This window comes from Penicillium manginii (genome assembly GCF_028828005.1).
Source record: "Penicillium manginii strain IBT 31320 chromosome Unknown utg000011l:1.0-1395921.0:1.0-1396616.0, whole genome shotgun sequence".
NCBI lineage: Eukaryota > Fungi > Ascomycota > Eurotiomycetes > Eurotiales > Aspergillaceae > Penicillium > Penicillium manginii.
The window spans coordinates 573,110-592,162 of NW_026643112.1; the positions used below are offsets into that span (position 1 = coordinate 573,110).

The 19,053-nt window shown below is 50.4% G+C and overlaps 6 protein-coding genes across 6 annotated transcripts; 2 read left to right on the top strand and 4 right to left on the bottom strand.

Annotated features, from left to right (window-relative positions):
• Positions 1-514: 514 nt before the first annotated feature.
• On the bottom strand, positions 515-1,489 carry N7533_013488 (PaaI family thioesterase; the record flags this gene model as incomplete). Its single annotated transcript, XM_057110138.1, has 2 exons — positions 515-892; positions 1,073-1,489. 2 exons carry the CDS (start codon positions 1,487-1,489, stop codon positions 515-517), a joined length of 795 nt encoding a protein of 264 aa, XP_056952840.1.
• A 399-nt stretch (positions 1,490-1,888) lies between these two features.
• Positions 1,889-3,781, bottom strand: N7533_013489 (ubiquitin-specific protease UBP6; the record flags this gene model as incomplete). Its single annotated transcript, XM_057110139.1, has 3 exons — positions 1,889-1,950; positions 2,008-3,687; positions 3,766-3,781. The coding sequence occupies 3 exons, from the start codon at positions 3,779-3,781 to the stop codon at positions 1,889-1,891; spliced, it is 1,758 nt and encodes a 585-aa protein (XP_056952841.1).
• A 281-nt stretch (positions 3,782-4,062) lies between these two features.
• N7533_013490 (actin-related protein 2/3 complex subunit 4 family protein) lies at positions 4,063-4,988 on the top strand (the record flags this gene model as incomplete). Its single annotated transcript, XM_057110140.1, has 7 exons — positions 4,063-4,065; positions 4,120-4,145; positions 4,204-4,323; positions 4,387-4,421; positions 4,500-4,645; positions 4,713-4,838; positions 4,902-4,988. The coding sequence occupies 7 exons, from the start codon at positions 4,063-4,065 to the stop codon at positions 4,986-4,988; spliced, it is 543 nt and encodes a 180-aa protein (XP_056952842.1).
• A 3,197-nt stretch (positions 4,989-8,185) lies between these two features.
• N7533_013491 (uncharacterized protein) lies at positions 8,186-9,546 on the bottom strand (the record flags this gene model as incomplete). Its single annotated transcript, XM_057110141.1, has 4 exons — positions 8,186-8,578; positions 8,644-8,941; positions 9,070-9,329; positions 9,427-9,546. The coding sequence occupies 4 exons, from the start codon at positions 9,544-9,546 to the stop codon at positions 8,186-8,188; spliced, it is 1,071 nt and encodes a 356-aa protein (XP_056952843.1).
• A 1,024-nt stretch (positions 9,547-10,570) lies between these two features.
• N7533_013492 (uncharacterized protein) lies at positions 10,571-10,774 on the top strand (the record flags this gene model as incomplete). The annotated part of the gene is made up of 1 exon (XM_057110142.1): positions 10,571-10,774. The coding sequence occupies one exon, from the start codon at positions 10,571-10,573 to the stop codon at positions 10,772-10,774; it is 204 nt and encodes a 67-aa protein (XP_056952844.1).
• A 5,356-nt stretch (positions 10,775-16,130) lies between these two features.
• Positions 16,131-18,876, bottom strand: N7533_013493 (DUF2461 domain-containing protein; the record flags this gene model as incomplete). The annotated part of the gene is made up of 7 exons (XM_057110143.1): positions 16,131-16,169; positions 16,472-16,612; positions 17,404-17,606; positions 17,684-17,754; positions 17,818-17,837; positions 17,965-18,194; positions 18,297-18,876. The coding sequence occupies 7 exons, from the start codon at positions 18,874-18,876 to the stop codon at positions 16,131-16,133; spliced, it is 1,284 nt and encodes a 427-aa protein (XP_056952845.1).
• Positions 18,877-19,053: the final 177 nt, after the last annotated feature.

Sequence of the window (19,053 nt, forward strand, 5' to 3'; positions counted from 1 at the left end):
CGGAGAAAAGTGGAGGCCGAGTGGAGGCCGTCATTGATGGCTTCGATTCTCCCCGGGGCAGTACCACAAGGGGGATCAGCCCCGAAACCGTATCCGTGACGGGATATTGGCCCAGAGAAAGATTGCAAGGGAGTGTCATTGTCTGATTCGCTGGGGATGAGCCTGTACGATGTCATGATACTGAAGATTACTCCGTACCCTAAATATTAGCACCATATCTGCATCTACAACAATGGGTAAAATTGAACAAACTGTACAGATAGTGGCAGATTATAAGGTATCAGTCACTGTCCACCTATATTTGGATCTCGTACTATACAAGTGGGAGGAGCTAGCAGGCATATAGTCCCTTCTCAAAGTGATTCGTCACTTGATCCTAACCCCAGAGAAAGTACACCCAGTGGATCACCGCGAAGTGGCTAATGTATCCGTCACGACAACACTTCGCTTAGACACCCCCACAATAATTATCGTGATTCCCCGGATATATCCTGCTCATGGGACCATCTACCACTTAAAAGGTCTCTCCAATAGTTCGCAACTGGAGCTTCTTAGGAACAACGAAAAGACCAGAGGCCTCCACACAGACGCGCCCTGTCATATCACGAAGCTCACACTTGGCATAAGCCTTGCGGTCCGTGCTTCGCTCTTGGTCAAGGGTCGTATGCAGGGAGTAGAAGTTATCCGAGTAGACGGGCGCGCGGTAGTTAATGTTGAGATTTGCAGTAACACCAGTACGGGCCGGAAAACGTCGTATCGCAGCACGTCCGAGATTCTCATCGATCACAGTGCCAAGTGCACCACCATGCACCATGGTTGGCCATCCTTCAATGCCGGAGCCAAAGGCCACGACGCTAACAATCTTCTGATCCTTGTCGTTCCAAAATACTTTCTGTCGGTTCACGAAACAGGTTAGTTCATGTAGACGGGATCCCGAGGTTCGGCATTTCAAAGCTTCGGCAGTTGCAAGTTATACAGGGGGAAGGGGGGCTGATTGCGAGTGAGCAACCAGCCATGACAAGGAAGGACACCCGCATTGATGCTGCCACGAAACTTGGCAAAGCAAACGTACCTGTAGTCCCAATCCCCTACTCCCAGCCAAGGGTCCAGAGGTCAGACGATGGGCTTTTTGCTCGTCCGAAAAGTATTCGTACACGCCCGATTCGATATAATCCGGGTTATCTCGTAATTGCTTCACGATCGGGAGTCCAATTTCATAGGCCCGCTCGAGTTTCTCGAGCTGCTTCAAGTCCTCGGGGGACCCTGGGGCTGGCGGTGGCGCGATCCTTTGCCCTATTAATTTCCCAACGCCAATGCCCAGACCTCCAAATATGCCGGCGTAGATAAGTCGACGTGTCCATGGTGATGATGGGGCCGAGGTATTCTGTTGTGCGCCAGTACTCAAGGTTCGCAGGGAGGATCGGGGGGAGACGAATGTGCGAGTCGAGAGGATACGCCGTGGCAACTGCAGTATCCGAGGAGAATTCATTGTGTTCACCTCACCTTTAAGAAGAGAAGTGAAGCTATCCTCGTTGAGCGGGATTGGAGACTGCGGGACCGAGGCTCGTAGTCACGTGGTATGATCTTCCCCGATTTGATAGCAGCTTCCCCGGAGCTTTTTTATTTTTACATTTGCATACTACCTATGTTGCAAAGGATTACCCTTCGATAAATGTGCTGTTCGCTACAAAGTCAGAGTCCCGTCAATCATAATTCCATTGCATCTAAAATAGAGCATTTATCGGAATGAACCACCATAGTGGGATTCACAAGCTTCCCCACCATCATCCCCATCAACATCAACTCATAATTGTCGTTTCTATTCATCTAGAGGCGTGTTTTCGTGTCGCAGTCTAGGGCGTGAATAGCTATCAAATTATTTGAGAAATTACTCCTGCTTGGGGAGCTCAATGGCGCGGTAGAGTAGGATCAAGGCCGAGTGGGATTCGCCTGTCAAACAACGCTGTTAGTAAGGATTTCAGACAAGAGCAGGCCAAAAGTACTTACCACCTCCAGAAAGGGTTTCAATCTTCTCAGCTTCGACTTCGGTGACCTTGTCGTCGTTGAACCACCACCATTTTCCATCATCCTCCTCATCCTCACGGCGCTTGCTACCGGCTTGGGAGTTATCGGAACGAGCCTGCTTCTTGACATAGGCTGTATAATGACCGCTGTCGGCACTAGCTCCCTGGTGGGTAATCACACCACGTAGCTCATACAGACCAGACTGGTTGGTACCGCTGTCTGGGGAGCCATTCTGCTTGATCAACTCATAAAGCTCCTTCTTGGCGGAAGCGATCGCCTCCAGCTTCTCTGCTTCATACTCGGCGTCGGTCTTGAAGTTCTCCTCCATGTTGGTATCACCGTCCTTGTCGTTTGTCTTCCCCTTGCCCTCCGAAGCCTCTTGGGCCTCCTTCTTCTTCTGCATTGGCTCTTTCTGGCTACCGGCCTTCTTCTCTTCCTTGCTCTGCTCCTCCTCGTGTACCTTATTCAGTTTCTGACGCTTGCGAGAGCGTTCGATGTCGATTTCGTCCTTGCGGATCTCCCGAACCTTGTCGCGGATAGGAATGACCTGTTTCTGGAGGGTTTCGGTGCAGAACTCCACAATGTCGAGTTCGGCGGGGAATGTGACCTTTCGCATAATCTTGGCCTTCTTCTGGGTGTCGCGTTTCCAGAAGAAACGAACAAAGTGTACAGTAAGGTACTTGGGCAATCGAGCGATCTTCGACTTCTTCGTATACAAGGCATTGCGGTCTAGTACAGGCGATTGCTTCTCAATCTGCTCTTGTAAACCAGCCATGATTCCATCCTGGAGGTGGTTGATCTCCTTTCCAATGTGACAATCCAACTTGAAAAACACATCGGATGAGTTAGTCGGCTGTTCGCCTGCCTCCTTGGCGGCGGGATCGTCACATTCGAGAGCTGACTCGAACTGTCCCGCGAAGTATTTATCGACAAAGGAGGTTTGAGTAGCACCTTCTCCAGCTCCGTCGGTGATGGTGAGCTTAGCACGCAGCTGGTTGACAATCTGGGACCAGGCCTCCTCGGCGTCCTGCTGGGAATAGCCGCCTCCGTTGCGGTCTCGTTGGGCGAATTGTGGGAAAGCGGTTCGGAGAGCATTGAGAAACATCAGAGGGGGTATTCCCTCCTGTGTCTCTGACATTTGCTTGAACAGGTCCCGAAGGGACGCGGCCATATCCCTTGAGCCATCCATTCCTCCAAGACCAAAACTGCTGAGATTGGACAAGCTGCCGGACTGACCAGCACCGCTCGGACGATAACGCTGAAGCTCCTCCTGCAACTCGGGGACACTTCGCAGTGTTTGCAAGGTAGAGTTCAAGTAGCAGGTATTGCCCAGGTTCTGGAGTCCGGCAGGCGTAGCTCCATCTTGTCGAGCAATCTCGGCTTCTGTCATATCCTCGAGGAATTTCATTGTCTCCTTCGGGCGGCCGAGGTCTGCGTCTCCCTGACCACCTGATGGGGTCCCCATCATCATGAAGGTTTGCCCTGGCTTGGCCTTGAGGGAGGACAGCGGAGTATCATCCTTGAGTTGGCCACCCTTCACTAGTACCTTCTGACGGTCCGGTTCGACTCCGGTAAGGGAAAATAGCTGGTATTTCAATGTCTCGCCGTTGGAGGTGGGATCGAGCTCAACTTCGTGGCGTTTGCCCGCGTGCTTAACAATGACTGTCGATCAGTTAGCGGGGGAAGGACAAGCCAGGATGTTGGGATTCTGAAGCTAAAGATCGATGTTTCACCACTTACTCGGGATGGACGCCATACTGACGAGGAACAGCAAAGGTCAGGAATGGGAAGAATAGGTTGAGGATGGGGAGTAAACAGCTCGACAACCTTCGGGGAAGGTGATGGAAGGCGGCGAACCTTCCCTGCCTGAATTGTCAGGCAGAATTACTCGTCCACCGTCATCGCCTTCACCGCCCTACCCTTCATAGCCCCCACCGCCTCCGCCTCCGCGGCCGCGCGGGACCTCAACTTCCCCTCGTCTCAATAGCTCAGAGACACTGCCTTCACCCTTCAATTGTGTTGGAACCATAGCCCGTCATGGTTTGTCATCCAGTGTATTTAATCTGTGTTGCTAATAGCTGACCAGTCTCTCAGTCTCAATCTCTGCGACCCTATCTCCAGTGAGCAACATTTCGTCATCTAGGCTTCACAAAACAACACGTGCTAACATAGGCCTAGATGCTGCCGGTCGTCCCTCACCGCCGCCCTTGCGATCTCCAACTTCGCTTCGCAGACCTCCGAGCGTCATAATGTTCCTGAAATCGAAGCCAAGTCCTCTCCTGAGCTGATCCTCAACCCGTGAGATCCCCAATGCATACCGACATATCAACGACCAGGCAACCTTATTAACCATGACCTCAGTATCACCATCAGCCGTAATGAACATGAGAAGCTGTGTATGTCGCAATCCATATCTTCGGGATCCACATAATATTTCTTCCCCCTCCAAGATAGTGGGCTGACCTGCTATCCAGATATCGAGCCTTCCGTCAACTCAGTCAGAATAAGCTTGAGCATCAAGCAAGCGGACGAAATCGAGAAAGTGTTGGTCCACAAGTTCACCCGTTTCCTTCAACAGCGAGCCGAGTCATTCTTCATCCTCCGAAGGAAGCCCGTAAAGGTTCGTTGCTACGATAATGGTTTAGTTCTTTCATTGCCTAGTCTTTGCTAACATCTGTCACTCGCAGGGATACGATATCAGCTTCTTGGTCACCAACTATCACACAGAACATCTCCTCAAGCACCAACTTGTCGAGTTTATTATTACCTTCATGGAAGAAGTGGACAAGGAAGTGTCGGAAATGAAGTTGTTTGTGCGTATCCCATGTTGAACATTCGCCTCTTGTCTGGCCACATACTAACATGGCTCTTTAAAGTTGAATGCACGTGCACGATTCGTGGCCGAATCTTTCCTGACTCCGGTAATCATCACCTTACTGAATCTTATCTCGACCGAGAGCTAACATTGCCTACTAGTTTGATTGAATTACGAGGCGTTTCCTACCATTTTCTTCTCAGGGTTGCTCCGAGCACCGGCACCCATACCCACGACCTGCCTTCTTCTTTGTATAAGCAATCTTTCTAGCCAAAGAATATCTACCTACTGATGAAGCTTCTCCGTACTAGCACTTTCCAACGTATAAAATTTGCTTTCCACTGCCTACCAGTCGTAGATGTAGTTACTACTAAATCATCTATACCTCGATTATCGCTTACAATTTTATTTGCATGCAATGAGAATTGCCGAACTTTCCCTCGTGTACTTCACGATGGTCTTTCGAAGAACATCACATTTCTCCTCGCATCCTTCATCTCGGTCCGACAGAGCCTTCGAAACCTCATGGGAATGCTTCGAAGCTTCTAAATTTTTGCCCGCCGCCGCTTGCAAATAAACTGTCTAGAAATACCAAGATTTTGGCCCTCAAGATAGTAACTTGCAGCATCCAGTCCCGGGAGCCAGCGTGCTTAACTTCAAGTTAGTAAAGCATACCAACATGCGAAAGGAATAACCCATTCTCCAGGCTCAAGGCTCGTGGTAAATAATTTCAAGCAAATGATTCGCATTTCGAACATTGAATTACAAGACATCCGTCCTTCGACAGAACGTAAAATATGAAAAATTCTGACATCCAGGTTGAGAATCTATAGTTGGGAAAAACTTGAAATTATGAAATTCAAGAATGCAAACTGCACACATACCCCAAGGTTCAAATATTGGAGCTAAATTTCAGAATAGCACGTACTAATACTCCCTAGGTAGTATCTAGGTATAATTACCCTGCACCGCATAACTGCAGACGAGCCATCCATATACTACTAGTAGTAGCAGTATAGAGCTGGGCATCATCACAAAAGACTAGTAAATCCACCACCAGAACAACCAGAAACAATGAGAATACAATCCATATCGAACATAATAACCAGCCACGAGACTAAAAAAGGTAGTTGCATGTACTAGTAATAGTTCAAAGTGAATACTAGTAGTATCAGTCTCAGCCCCAGCTAGCCAGCCCCAGCCTAGACGACGGCCTCGACGCGTCCAAGGCGCTTAGAATTAGCGCGGCTAAATCAAATGACTAGATCAGCCCTAATATCAGCGGCGCCATCCAATTAAACAGATTAAGCAAAAGTACCCAAGTTAATATGGACGTCAGTCTTCGCTTGCTGCGTCTGTCTGCGTCTGCGCCCGCTAGGCGACGGGATTCTCCTGCCTGCGTTACTTTGATGGTTCTATGAGGGTGCTCTGTTTATTGGGGGCTAGTTATGATGGGATGGGATGCATGTTCGTCTGGATTGGGTGTTGCGAGCTTTGGTTTCAAAGGCTGGAAGGGCCTTGCATGCCGGTTACATGAGTTTCATTGTAGCGATTTGGTTCTTCTTGTCACAGGTGAAGTTATTGCTGGAATTTACTTATCTAGCCTAGTCAGGAGAGGCTAGGTGTAATATACAGATCAAGAATGGAAGTAGATAGATAGTTCTCGGCTTAACGAGATTCTCACACCAAGTAGATTTGTCCTTAGGGGAACAGAACAGTGCATAGAGCACTTTATCGATGTAGATGGATGTAGCATCGATCGATAGATGGAGATAAAGAGAAAGACATGCAAAGCGTGAGTAACGAGTAAAAGACAAAGAGTGATCAGACAGCCTCCCAGTTAGTTTGTAAACGGACAGAAAAAGAAAAAGAAAACCATGAGCATAAACAAAAAGCCGCAGTGAACAAGGTAAGGAATCGAGCATGGCAAAACAAGCTGGCAACAAAACAAGAACAAAAAAAAACAATCAAAGACCTGCGGAAACCGAGTATAAACCAGTTTGCAACAAAAAACCACAGAAGCAAAACAACCACAAAAAGCTTGGAGATAAAGGATTCACACAGCCGACCATCTTTTGTTGCATGACATGCCGAACGCGGATTTCGAGATTGCCTTCCGGAAAATAAAAGATATACGGGTTGAAAGTAGATGAAACAAGGGAATGAAACCGAGTGCGCAGAGAGATGAAATGAAAAGGTAGAAGGAAAAAAAATCCCGAATGAGAATCAGCCGAACCGTAAACGCAGACGCAAAGTAGTCAAAGTAGCCGCCCCGAAATTTGTGACAAGTGTATGTTGTTGCCGCCGTTTTGGGTGTAGAGCACGGAGGCGAGATGATGTAATGTGGTGGAGGTTGAGTATGAGTGTTAAAGTGGTTGAGGGATGTATTCGTTGATCGTGATGCATGGAACCTGGTCTTGTTGTTTCTGTCTGTGTATGTGTCGATCTGTGCGTGTGCTGGGTGGGACCAAATTGGACGTTCGAATTTGGCCATGATAAGTTGAATCGGGGGGAAGAGCGGATAGATGGTGGTGCAAATTTCCTGCGAGACTTGGAATGTGACGTGACACCTTGGTAGACCAGCCAAGGAGGGTCATTTCTTCCCAAGTGACTCGGAGATTGTGAAACCTGGTCCCCTCCATTCACTTGCCCACTCAATTCATTTGTCGACGCAACAGTTTCTTCCAGACATCATTAAACCAGAGTCGATGGAGAAAACGAAATATTGTATGAGAATAATTCGGAAAGAAAAGTCGTATGTCAATAACCAAAACCAGAGCACACCGGTTCTGGCAATCTTGAATGCAAAAAAAAGAAAAAGAAAAGTTCGTGCGGCTCGTAAAGCTCATGGGTCCGCGTTTCAAAGTGGCTTCGTACCATCAAGCATTGGCCATCGGAGCAGAGGCAGAAAGGAAAGGAAAGTCGATCGTCGTCGTCATAATCCACTCGCAAATAAATCCGTCACATATCTCGGGAAAAGCGTTTCAACCCTCCATTCTCGGATTCCGATTCGCGTGCACGGGCATAGAGAAATTGTTTTGTCGCGTTCCATTAGGGCGTCTCTGATCGATCCGAAGGGAGGGTTCCAAATTCCAAAGCGAGATTGAAAGTGGTGTGGTTTGTGAAACGAGAAATCTGTCGATAAAATTCCGATCCAACTAGATTGCTCCGATAGGACCATGCTGCCCTTTTCCCATGTCACCATAATCCAAAACACATGGGTTTCTCCCTTAAAACCCGTGTGGCCAGCACACGGGTTTCATTCCTTCCGCAGTCCCCGCATTCCCGTCGCGTTTTCTCACCATTTCCTCCCAGTATATGTCTCAGATACAACTGAGACCTTTTCTACTGGGGGCCTCGGCGATTCAACGCATTGAGCATATCGCTGTCGGTAGTGGAGCGGCCCTGCGAAGGATCATTGTTGCCGGGATTGAGCATGTCCCGCACATTCAAGCCGCTCCGTGCCGAGCCGCCGGGAGTGGAAGTGGGGGGTGGAGGTGGAGTCGGGCCGCCCTGTGTCATTGGGGGATAAGGGGAGCTATGAGGCGAGGAGGAGTGGCGCGCATCGTAACCGTAGCTAGATTGCGGCGAGGTACGTCGATCGTGCGGTGTAGGGTGGTAGGGGCCAGGAGCGGTGTGACCTTGGTATCCCGGAGCGGAGGCGGGCGTAACGGGGGCAAGATTGGTCGGGTCCGGATAGTCGAATCCCGATCCAGAGCTTCGACGGCCGGGTTGTCTCTGCACAATCAAAACATTACATTAGATCCGAGGTTATGGGTGGGTGCTAGAATGAACTGCCTTACCGGATCCGGCATGGAAGACGCAAGGGGTTGCGGGGCACCGTCCATGGGAGGTCGTCCATATGGATGATACATCCCTTGAGGCGGCGGCAGGGTCGAGTCAGGTTGCTGCTGGGGAGGAAGAGGCTGGCCGTGGGCGCCGTAGAGAGTCATTCCAGGGTTGCTGCCGCGGCCGCCCGCCTGTTGGTTTCGGAGGTGAGGATAGGCGACTTGCGCGGGGACAAAGGCCTGAGCCTGTGAGGAAACGGGAGTGAACATGCACTCCTGGTTGAATCGAATGCAGTTGGTACAGCGACCATCGCTGGAGGACTCAAATCCTGAGCAGCGGATCTAAACAATATAGCTCGTCAGCAATGCTTCCTCTAAATTTCTTCCAAAAGGCCTCAACAACGGCGCGTCCATCATGGTATGGAATCGACTTCCACATACCTTGCGACGGCGACAGTACCGACAGGCAATGGCTGTTCTCTGGCGCGGTGCGGCGGCTTGATAGTGAACGACCTGCGTCGCGGGCGGTTGGCCATAGGGATCGGGACGATAAGCTCCCGGGGAGGAGGGAGACGGTAAGCGTCTTGAGGTTGAGCATGTGGGTGAATTGCCGCCATGGTTCCTGGTGGGGGATACTGAGGTGGAGGGTAATAGGCGCGATCTTGGTCGGAAGGAGGATAAGATGAGCCCGGCGGGGGGTACTTGACAGGAAACGAATGTTAGCATATTGTAGGAATACAGTTACAGCTCACATTACACAGCGCAAGACAGAGCGCATAAGTTCAAAAGAAAACATACCGGATATGGAGGTTGATGTTGGTGATCCTCAGGTGATTGACCCTGACCGTTCCAGTGTGGATATGGTTGTCGATTAGGATCGTAGTCCGGAGGACCATTGGGGGGCGGAGGACCGGACATTTGTGGGAAGAGGAAGGGGAGGGGAAGGAGAGAAGAAGGATGAGGTGAGATGAGTCAAGAAGTACCAGTACGGAATATCAGATACCGATACAGAAAGGGCAAGGTAGGTAGGTGACGTCGAGTTATGAAAGGGGGACGAGTCGAATCACACGGACGACGCCAGCATAGCGCGGTCACGCAGGGGAAAAAGGTAGCTGCAGGAGGAACCAATTCGGTACACGAGGAGGAGAGGGAAAAGAGAGAAAAAGAAAAAAGGAAATAGGAAATAGGTAATAGGAATAGAAAAGACAAAAAGGAAAGGGAATAAGAAAAAGGAAAAAGAAAAAGAAAAAAGAAAAGAAAGGGAAAAAAAAGAGGACCAAACCAAAAAGAGCCTCGGACTATGACGTGAGCCGGAGTATACAGAGACAGTAGAGTAGGGTACAGCAGAGGAGATGGTAGGGTAGAGATGGAGGGTAGAGACAGAGTAGAGAATAATTAATGTGAATAATAAAATAAAATAGAAATAAAATAATAAAATAAATCAAAATGGGCGATAAGCAGTTCTGGAAAAGACGGGCGAGGACCGTCACTAGTCCTACCCAGCAACACCCAATACCAAAGCCGGATGTGGGTGTGCCAGTAGAACTGTTCTGCTGTCGAAGAGCGAATGCAATTTTCTGATTGGAACTTGCACCAGGATTTTTTAGACAACGGGGTGGAGCCCGGGCAGCGCGGGCTAAAGCAGCGCCAGTGACCCGTCGACATGGACGGGGGACCCTCTTGACGCTAGGGCATCAGCTGAACCAAGTAAGCCGGTGGGGATGGGATGGGATGGAGATGCTCGGTTAGTATGGCACTGTTAAGTGTCATGATCGTGGTGTGCTGGTCTTCTGCTGGATGAGCTAGACATAAACCACCTAGGTCAGTAGAAACATAGACTGGATCATGGGAGAGAAGGAGAGAAGGAGACCCTACTTAGACCGACTGCCAGCTCCCGATCGTCATATTCCTCCGTGATCCCTGGCGCGGACCACGATCCACCATGGGCGAGCGCGACTCGGACCGTCGTCGCACAACCGCAACCGGGCCCGCGGAACCAGGATTCTCTTCCATGGCGATGGGCTCGGGTCGGGGCGAAAATCTGGATTGGGTTGTGACCCAATCAATCTTGGTAGAAGAAAAGGACCCAGAAATTCAAAAAATTCAAAATGGAAAATGGAAAATTGAAAGAAAAATCATTTCATGATTTCATGAGGGAAAGAGACAAGCGGGAATACGCAGGATGTGTGTGTGCAGTGCAGTGTGCAGGAGAGGGACTAGGTGCAGTAAAAAAGGTAGCAAAGCTCATCTCATCACCCATAATACTGTACATGTACAGTGATGATACAGCGCAGCCACAATTCCCGTGAGTTACGGGCAGGAATGGGACGGCGTGAACTCTCCCCCAAACACACAAAAGGGCCCATCCCATCTTCTTCTCCCGGCCAAGTACATGAAGCTACTGCATGTACTATCGAACTTCTCCCCCTCATCCATCCCACGCCTGCAGCGCCAGCCGAGGCGGTGTGAAGTGGCGATCAGACTTCAGCTGACGAGTGGAGTTCAGCCCTCGCCACCCTCCATTTCCCAATACGAGACGAGAACCGTCCATGTCTGGTGACAAGAGCGGAGCCCCCTCCTCTCACTGCTGACCGGAGTGGATGTAGCAAGTACAGAAGTGGAGGGCCCTAAGTTCCCAGGGCTGTAGCACTGGATCCGGAAAGCCCATCATGAGCCAAGGTAACCTGCATTAGCGCTGCGTTGACCGCTGACAGGGGGCGGGTTCCTTGTTCCAGAGCCACAACCACGTTGTACGGGGGCGGCGCGAGTGGTCCTCCGTCACCGCTAATCCCGGTGTGTGGGCCATCCATAACGATGTTGCAAAGGAAGAGGGGGGAGGGGGAAGGGAAGGGAGAAAGGTGGGAACCAGGATGATTCTAGTTCTGAATGCTGGAATTCCGACGATGATTGGATCTCGGGGGTGTGGTCATCCTGGATCAAATCGGGGCCTCCCATTTCCACCGTGGTGAAACTTGCACCAGGGGTGTGGGTGGATGAGGAGGGAAAAGATGGCATTGGCAGCCACCGGGTCATGGACAGTTGCGAACTTTTGCGCTGATGGTCGGGGTACTTGTCCCACGGGCCGCTCCGGTCTTCCCGCCGATCTCATGCATGTGTGCCATCTGGATTTTTTTTTTAATGGAAAAATGAAAAAAAGATGATTCGCGCCCGCCATGAACCATTTCTTATCAACCGAGGGCCTTTTTTTGGGGGGGTGCCCAGGTGGGAAAGAAAAAAAATAAAAATTGTTGATATCTTTCTGACCCTTCCTTTCTGCCCTATACCGCCACCGTTGTTGAATAATCTCTCTCGAATCTCCGTCGGTTTGTTATTTTTGTCAACTTTTCTTCCTCTCCATTTCCCCGTTTTTGTTTCGCTCGCGCACGCCCGCTCCTTTCCGTAACACTCCACTCTCTGGCGTGGCCTGTTCAGCTTGACCTGTGTATACCAAACCTCCGCCATCTCCAGGGGTCCACCCGATCCAAAATCGCTGGCCACTCGATGCGGTTTGTCCTGGGGACGCGCTAGTCGGCATGGACCCAACTGAGGGACTGAGCGTCGACTTGGGACCCAATCGCCGCCCGACCGCAGGCTACGACGTTCCTTTCTCCGGTTTTTTTTTGAAGGTCGAGTTTTTGGGGATTTCGCAATCGCCTCTTTGCGTTCTCGTTGGTTGTCTGTGTTATTTTTGGTTTGGGTTCGAGGCCCTGGACCTCGGGGCCTGTTTTTGTTTTTCTTTTTTCTTTTTTTTCCTTTTTCTAGTTACCCACACGGGAGCGCGTCTATCAACAGGGATGGAGCCGGTCGGGCACTAATAGGCGCAGCCCGCATGGCTGAACGGTCACGGGAACACGCTCAGCCATTCACAATCGAGGCTGGGGCGCTCTGGTCTCGCGATCTGACGTGGCTCCAAGGGAGGCGGAGATGGGGGATGTTTGGGTGTGATGTGATGGTTCTGCAGAATTGAAAGTATATTGACGGTATGACCGGGGTCGTGTGATGATGCGCTTGATCTCCAAGGGGGTATCCTGGATGGGATGATGCAAATGAATGCAATTTGGCGGTGACACACAGTTGCGATTCCAACTCGGTTCGGAGCGAAACGAAGTGCAGGGTGTCGTGCAGAGCGGGATGATCACGTTGCTTTTTTTTCATCCTTTCTTTTCTTTTTTCTCGGGATGCTGCTTGCCGGCGCATGAGCGATCGCCCTGATTCGTAGGGGTCATCCCGGTGCGACCGCTAAGATCGTACTAAGGTTCGTGTTGGTGATGGCGTTTGCATGGGTGTAGATGCATCAATCCGAATTCGATATCGAAAGTCTGTAGCGTACCATGGTAACCATTCAACCTGGGAAACTTGAATCACGCATGATCACAGAGACAGCCAATGGGCAGGAGATGATGACGGAGATGATGTTGGCAACGGCTACCAGGGGAAGTGAGATGCCGGATGCACGTGGTGGACAGATCACCCGCGCAGCAACAGTGCTAGTACACTAGTAGGATACAACTTGAAGTTGGGCATCATTACCTAGTTCATATCACCAGTACAGTATACCTAAGTATATGCAAGAGATGCAAGAGAAACATCATCGGAGGTCTTTGCTCTTGAAGCACGGTCTTCGCTGTGCCCAGGTGGTCCCGAGGTCGATAAGATGTGCCATCAACCGAGCCGTAGAGTATAAATAGTAGTGCTACAAGTACCTACCTACTACTATTGTAGTATTTGGATACTTCTGATGATTTCTATTCGAAGTTATCAACTTCAGCCCTGGAGAGTTTTAAGCCCTGGGGTTTCAAGGATCGCCCACCTGGACAGGCGTGGACATGGATACCTAGGTATATATCTTACTTGATAGTACCTATACATTCAAGCTCTTATTTAATACACCTGAGACTTCAGGTGAACTTGAACTTGAACTTCCAAGATTCTTAGAAATGGCTCTCACCCAAACCTATTCTTGCAAAATTAAAAAAGATAACCCAATATTCCCCATCTCCCACTCAATTCACAACTACTAGCGACCTGGCAACCCTAACCTTGGAAGTTGACCCCCAGAGCTCCGAGTCCGGCCATGCCCTTAAGTCCCGCATATACTACCTACTCGTCCTTCAAGTAGGAACCACCAGAAAGTCATACTAGTGCTAGTACTAGTACTAGTAGCATCCCTTCTAACAACGGTTAGACTACCCTTTCAACCATGTGGCAGCCCAGAGACCCTCAATCATGGATCCAATTCCAAACCAGACAAGCCTCGGACCATTTATTCCATCACGACTTGAATCGCTACTAGTCACTTAACTCCAGCGGGCTTCCAGAAGTAGACCTAGTAACTTTAATTAGGGCCAATCTGTCTCACGCCACGTATAACAAACCCATGGAATCCATGGATCGGTTTCCTGACGCTCCTTTCCAGAGCAGGAAGGTGAGAAATAAGGAGAATTATTCCGACCCAAAAAGAGCGCCACCTACCCCTCCAGAATAAATTAAATTAAAAAAAAAAAATTATTGGAGGGGTGGCTAGTCCCTAACTAATCAACTCACTAACCCAACCCCGAACAGAGAATCGGAGAGAGAAGGAATCTAAGGGAGATATTTCCCCCATTCTGGGTCCTCGAATCCCAATATCTGGTTCGTGGCCCAATCTAGGTAAACCTATTTCCCGTACCAAAGTCTGGCTCTACTGGCCTGCTTTTCTGGTTCTGGTTCTGGGATTTGGAACTGGGATTGACTGGGACTTGTGGCGGAGTCCCGTCCCGACCCAATCCAACACCCGTACCAAATAATGCCCTTACCCACAAGGTGAACCAAAGGGGTGGAAAGAGAAGAGACTAGAAGCACTGGCACGCGAGGGGGGGGTCAATGGGGAGAATGTATCTAATAGAATAGGCAGAAAATGGAGGCCCTGGAAGATGAACTCCATAAGGGCCATGGAAGTAAGAGAATGAAGAATGAACCAACTTGAAGAGATCTATACCTATACCAAGACCAAGATTAAGTCTACAGTAGTCCAGTTAGTTCTACCTGAAGTCCAAGGTTTCGTCAAGCGGGCTTGCCCGACAGCGGGCCGAACGCGGCGCGGGCGGGCGCAAGTGTCCGGGCGCTTGCTGTGGGCTTTCTTTGTCTTTTTTCTTTTTCTTTTCTTTTTCTTTTTCGGCCTTTGCCTTGAGATGGAGGTGCAGAAGTGTGGACGCATGAGTGGACTCTGGTGGGCGCTGGTTTTGTGGACTTGATGGTTTTTTTTTCTTCTGCAGAGTCAAATATGGGTGTGCTCCGGGGTTCCGGGGTTCCACTAGAGGGACATACTGTACATACAGTATGTGCGCGGGATTTTAGTGTGAATGGGTTCTCGTTTTTTCCCTTCTTTTCTTTTCTCGCGATGGCCTGTTTGAGAAGGTGGAAGATGGATTGGTGGTGGATGTGGATGTGGATGTGGATGTGGGTGTGTTGGTTTTTTGAGTTTTCATTTACGGAGTACATACAAACAAAGAATCCAATGCGTCTTTGTTCCTTCTCGAGGATTTGGGATCAACTAGGTAGTACTAACTAGTATGGAGCTCGAATACGTAGCAGGGATTGGCAACTTGAAAGTCTGGGTCTGGGATTGTTTTCTCCGACGAGGGGCATATGATTGGTTCTGTGGAGGAGAAAGAAGGTTCTGTTTTGGTACTCTGTCTGATTTGTCTCAATTCATAGAATGGGACAGGACAGGACAGGACAGGACAGGACAGGGCTGTGCCTCGACTAGCTAGCGTTAGTCACATATCCTAAACTAAGGCCAGGACCGGACCGCCTATCGGAAGATTCCTACGGGAGGACTACATGTTTAGCGCGGATTGGAGAAGTGTATCGGTCGATTTGGATTGACAGGGATAAGAGTACAACATGGGTGCAGAGGGGTAGAGTGGAGGATACTGGTTTAGTAGAATATGTAGCCCTACCTCGAGTAGCATGCATATTATTACCGTGGAAGGGAATTGGCTGGCTCACGACTCCTGCCATGACGATGCAACTAAGATGTGATTGAGGGCGCAGTGCAGTAAGTGACACATTCTGTCTTTGTTGTTACTGCATGCAGGGAAGAAGCCTGGGGGAGGAAGAGTGAGAGGGAAAAAAAAAAGTATGAATTTTTCTATTTGACAGGGAGTAGTGTAGAAAGCAAAGAGGGGAGGGGAGGAGGGGGGAGTATGACCCCAATGGCCCTAAAATGGCCTTGTGCAGAGCGCCATCGGGTTTAAAAATCTCACGATGTATGGACGGGTGAATTGACCGTTCCGGATTGTTTGCATTTTAGTTGCAGGCGGTGCGGAAGGAAAGGAAACAAAGAGAAATGTCGGGAATGGAACCCAGAGCCACGGAAGAAGGGAATGGGAGGGGGGTTTCAGATGCAATTTTCATCACTATCACAACGATGAATGCCCGAAACAGGCGCCCGAATCCAAGCCAGTCGGCAGACTTTAATGGTAGGCGGCTCGATCAAGTGCCAAGTTAGGCGAACTGCGTTACGAATCGGGCATCACGACGCTGTTGAGATACGTCACCTGTTGAGGAAGCGGTCAGCGGTGGTCGAGGGATAATCCCCAGTGTGCCGAATTGTGTAGCCGTGCAATCTGATTGATTGGGGCCGAGCATCGGGAGGGGAATGCATAGGGAGGGGATGAGAAGGGAGGAGAGGGGAAGGGAAAAACAAAGGGACCCCCCAAGCCCAAGTCCCAAGCCCAAGTCCCAAGTGTCCAGTGGCTAGCTCAGAAAGGAAACGAGACTAGTCAAGACGGGGCAAAATGGGCGGGGACGGGGGGAAGCAAAGGGCGAAAGAGGGAGAAGAGATAGATCAGTTGCTTACGAAGGGCTCCATCACGCCAACTAGGGCGGCGATCCGGTGTTGTGCATCCGCAGCCATCATGTCTGCATCAGAGATAGGACGACCTAGAGTGAAACTGCGTAGACGAAGCAATTGGATATTGGGATGGTCGGCATCATAACCCTGTATTTCTGGTCAGTCTTGCTTTCAGCTTTCGAGGTGTTGAGGTGCTGAGGTGTTTGGTGTAGGTGGAGGAAGAAGAAGTTCATTCGACGGGCAAATTTGGACGTGGAGACAAGCGCGGTGTTGAACCATGGAACCAAATGGGCCGGACTGTCGTGCCTGCCTTGGGAGATGTTTTGCTCTGCTCTTGCCTCGCCCGGTTGTCTCTTTCTGCTTTGGATCGTCTTTGTTTATCATTTCAATTTTCATGTGCCATTACCATTGCCATTGCCATTGCCACTGCCACCGACATTGCCACTGCCACTGCCACCATTGCAGAACCTCTAGCGTGTCTGAGGCTGCCGCGCTCGGTCTGGTCCATTACCCCCGTATTGGCGGAGATCACAGACCCGGCTGGAACGCGTGACTCGTCTCCTCATCGTACACTGTTGTACTCTAGGAATCGTGCCTGAAATGCCTGTTGATTCTCATCAACAACAGGGCAATGACTAGATGGAAATGCCAATGTCAATGGCGATGGCGATGGCGATGGCAGCCAAGGTGATCTTGATGATGACCGTGATGATGACCTTGATGAGGCTGATACTCATCTCCATCATCGAAAGACCCGGGCCCGATCGGGCCTCCCATCACCAATATGCAACAACGAGCCCCTTACCAACGGCATACAACTGGCAGATCATCGAAGAGAAGAATTAAAGGTTCCGCAAGGGACAGGCATTCAATCCCAGCAGAGTTCCATGGTCCACGATACTTCAGGGATAGGCCTGGGAACAACACAACTAACATACCTTAGGCTTGGTTTTCAGTGCAGATTCTCGATTATGATGGGCAAACGCCTTCACCACTGCCTCATCATCGTCTGCCGCTCCTCCAAGGAACTCCCGGCGCATCTCTGGCGCCCGGAGAACCTCCTTCCATTGATCCGCGTACGCATCGATGTCCTCTCGAAGCAACCTGAGTGGTTCGGCCTCGGGTTGCCAGAGCCCGCAACCTATACCCAAGTGGTGAGGAAAGGAGTGACAATGGAGAGAAAGAAAAGGAAAGAAAAAGGACACGAAAAAGACATACCTACAAAACACGAACCAGGTTGGAAGTGCACATAATACGCGGCATACGGACCCTTTTTGCCAGTCCGGGACCTAGGGCTTGCATGAGTATCACTGCGCATCATTCCCCTCTCCAGTCAGACACTAAGAACTTACCACGCAGCTGAGAAATGAATCTATTCGTCCGTCAGCAGGGCTCCTGCACGCTGCTAACAACCATCACAGTCACACAGGAGGGTTTATCACGCGCAGCGATGGGACAGGGCAAGGGTAGGGACAGGGGACGAGGCGCCATGGACATACCTTGTACGGAAGAGGATTCTTGCTAAAGCGGACATCGCGGTGAATCCGAAAAACCTGGTTCTTGGTCAGTGCCTTGTCGGTGTCAAGGATTCGTCCGTGGTATGTTGGGCTTACCAGGTCCTTCGCGGGCAACTCGGGGACAGTACTGTCTTGTTCGGTGACCTTGCCGGTTAGGGCTTCGACAAATGTTTCGAAATCCTTCTTCGACGCGCGGTAATCCGGGTCATGCCCTGCGTGATATATCCAGTCAGCTTACCTGATAGCCGCGATGGCACAGCAGCGCCAGCCTGGCTCTGCTCTGCCCGGCTTTGTGTTGTGTTGCGTTGCTTTACCTTTGAGCCATTCTCTCTCATTGTTCTTGGCCAGGTCCAGTAGGAACAGCCGGGTGTTTGGGTGCAGCGTCTCATCCTCGTACGGTACATCACCGGGGTCGCGCGCCTTGGGTTTGGGGATAATAACCTCTTGCCCTGGAGCCAAGCCTGTGCGAACACCCTCGCGCCAGAGCTCCTTGCCCTTCAAGGATGCGATATCAGATACCCTGTCTTTCCCTGGCTTGCCCCCTTTGGCCCGCGCACTCTTCGTCTCCTCCTCGCTGTCGGGTTCATCATCCTGATCGGAGGGCTCGTGGTCGTCTGACTCTGAATCGACATCCTTCTCCTCATACGCGGAGTCGTCCTCGCCTTCGTCCTCATCGGTGTCGCTGGCCGGTCCTTCGGATTCAGCAGAGCCCTCGGATTCAAAGTACTTGCTCTTCTTAGCCGTGGTTTTGACCTGACTGCTAGGTAAGTCGATGTTGGACCTGACCCTCTTAACCTCCGCCTCCGAAGTGGATAGCCTGGTTGAAGCGCGTCGCTTTGGCGCCGCTTCTGGCGCTTGCGCGGCGGGAGCGGCCCGGGAAGATCGTCGAGGCATAGTAAATATTGAGATGGATGTGTGTAAGTTGTGTATAGAACTGAAATCAGATCCCACTATTGACCCCCTTTTGCCCAATCACCTTACGTTCTGCTTAGAAGTTTGTGTATTTTGTAGACCTTGTTTTTCCCCCACCAATTCTGCTCTGTGTTACCCAGTGCAAAAAGATGCACAGCA